Below are 1,846 nucleotides of genomic sequence, written 5' to 3'. Positions count from 1 at the left end.
TCCCCTCCCTTTCTCTCCCCTCCCCTCCTGTCTCCTCCCTTCCTCTCTCCTCCCTTCCCCTCCCCTCCTTTTTCTTTCCTCTTTAATATTCAGGGTTCTGTATATATAAGAGAATGGGGACAGAACCAAGCACCAAGCATCTGGAAACTGCATTTCATCCACAGGAATACGCAGTGATTCCGTGGTGTGATGCTAGGAAGGATGTAGCCATCCTGTAACTGTCAGAGGACACTGTTACTAACATGCCTTCCTGAATACACTTTTCAGAAGTAAAATGCCCCTTCCCATCAAGGCCAGACAATGGGTTCGTGAATTACCCTGCAAAGCCCGTGCTTCATTATCAGGATAAAGCCACATTTGGTTGCCATGACACATACAGTCTGGATGGCCCAGCGGAAGTGGAATGCACCAAGATGGGAAGCTGGTCCGCCCAGCCAAGCTGTAAAGGTATGGGAGTGTGAGTGAGGCCCTGCAAAGGACTGAATTCGTCTGGTGCATCGCTCTCCTTTGCCATTTTCTCATCCTGTTTATTCTCTCCTTGTTGCTCAGACTGGCTCCATAGCCATTGACATGTAAAAGTCTTAAGGGCTCAATAGTACAACAGAGAGTTCTCATGCTTAAGAAGGTTGCTTAGAGTCTGTTATAAGAAGTACACGGATTTTCTGAAGCATTGATAATATGGTGGAATACTATGGTTTCTGCCTGTATTTATTTTTAAAATCTGCTCATGAGTACCCTTTAAAATATTTATTTTACTATTTTTAGATTTGTGTGAATTTGCGTGGGGGTGAGGTCTGTGCACATGAATATGGGTGCTCACAGAGGCTGGGGTTAGATTCCCTGGAGCCAGAGATAGAGGCAGCTATGAACCACCTGATGCAAGTGCTGGGAACTGAACTCTGGACCTCTGGAAGAGCTGTGTATGTTCTCAACCACGGAGCCATCTCTGCAGCTCTGCAGCTTGAGCATCCTACTCACCCACTTTTGGGCTCTTTTTTTTTTTTTGGTCAAGGTTCTTTTTGTCACAAAGATCAATCACACATCTAAACTAGTTCAAGGAAATCGTGGCTTGTTATATTAAAAATATGCAAATGGGGAACTGATAAACTATGCCTCATCTCTGTGTCCCTCTCCTGTTTGAAATTGGCTTGATTCTACAACAGGTAAAGCATCCATCACCAGTTGGCATCTCTACAGCATCCTTTCCCTGAGATGTCAAATTTTTGGAGTTGGGCATCTGTCCTCAATCCTGTCAGTGCCATGATTCACATAAAGCAATGACTATGTAAAGCCAGACCATATAGCACTCCATCTCTGCCTAAGCTGAACTGTTCAAACAGAAAAGGAGAGTAGGCACAAAAACAAAATGATGAATGACTGGCGTTATAGGTTGGAATCTCTCAGAAGCAGAGGAGTCTGGGGCGGGTGTTTAAGTTCAATTGATTTATGAAGCCAATATCTCAGAAAATGCCAGGACAGAGGTGGGCATTGATCCTCAAACTTTGCTCTGTATCAGAGTCCCCTAGGGATGTGTGTGTGTGTGTGTGTGTATGTGTGTATGTGTGTGTGTGTGTGTACATGAATGTATGGGTGTATGTATGTGTGTCTGCTGGTGTGTACACACAAGTGTGTGTATGCCAGAGGTCAGTGTTAGGTGTCTTCCTCAATCAGTCTGTACTCTACTTTTTGAGGCAGGATTGCTCCCTGAACCTGGAGGCTGGCTGGTCAGAGAGCCCCAGCAAAGCGCCTGTCTGCAGCTTCAGGCCTCCCCTTTCACTCTGGTTTTTATGTAGGTACATGTGGGGGTTCTGAGCTCAGCTCTCATGCTTATACATCAAGCACTTGA

General features: G+C 45.4%; 1 protein-coding gene across 1 annotated transcript in view; it reads left to right on the top strand.

Moving 5' to 3' along the window:
• The window catches only part of Apoh (apolipoprotein H), a 25,036-nt gene that overhangs the window by 7,444 nt on the left and 15,746 nt on the right, over positions 1-1,846 (top strand). The window contains exon 6 of the mRNA XM_013355625.1: positions 268-447. Within this exon, the coding sequence (XP_013211079.1) occupies positions 268-447 (180 nt within the window). The remainder of the gene's footprint in view (positions 1-267; positions 448-1,846) is intronic.

Source organism: Microtus ochrogaster, unplaced genomic scaffold (assembly GCF_000317375.1).
Source record: "Microtus ochrogaster isolate Prairie Vole_2 unplaced genomic scaffold, MicOch1.0 UNK363, whole genome shotgun sequence".
Classification (NCBI taxonomy): domain Eukaryota; kingdom Metazoa; phylum Chordata; class Mammalia; order Rodentia; family Cricetidae; genus Microtus; species Microtus ochrogaster.
This window is presented reverse-complemented; position numbering and strand designations above follow the sequence as displayed.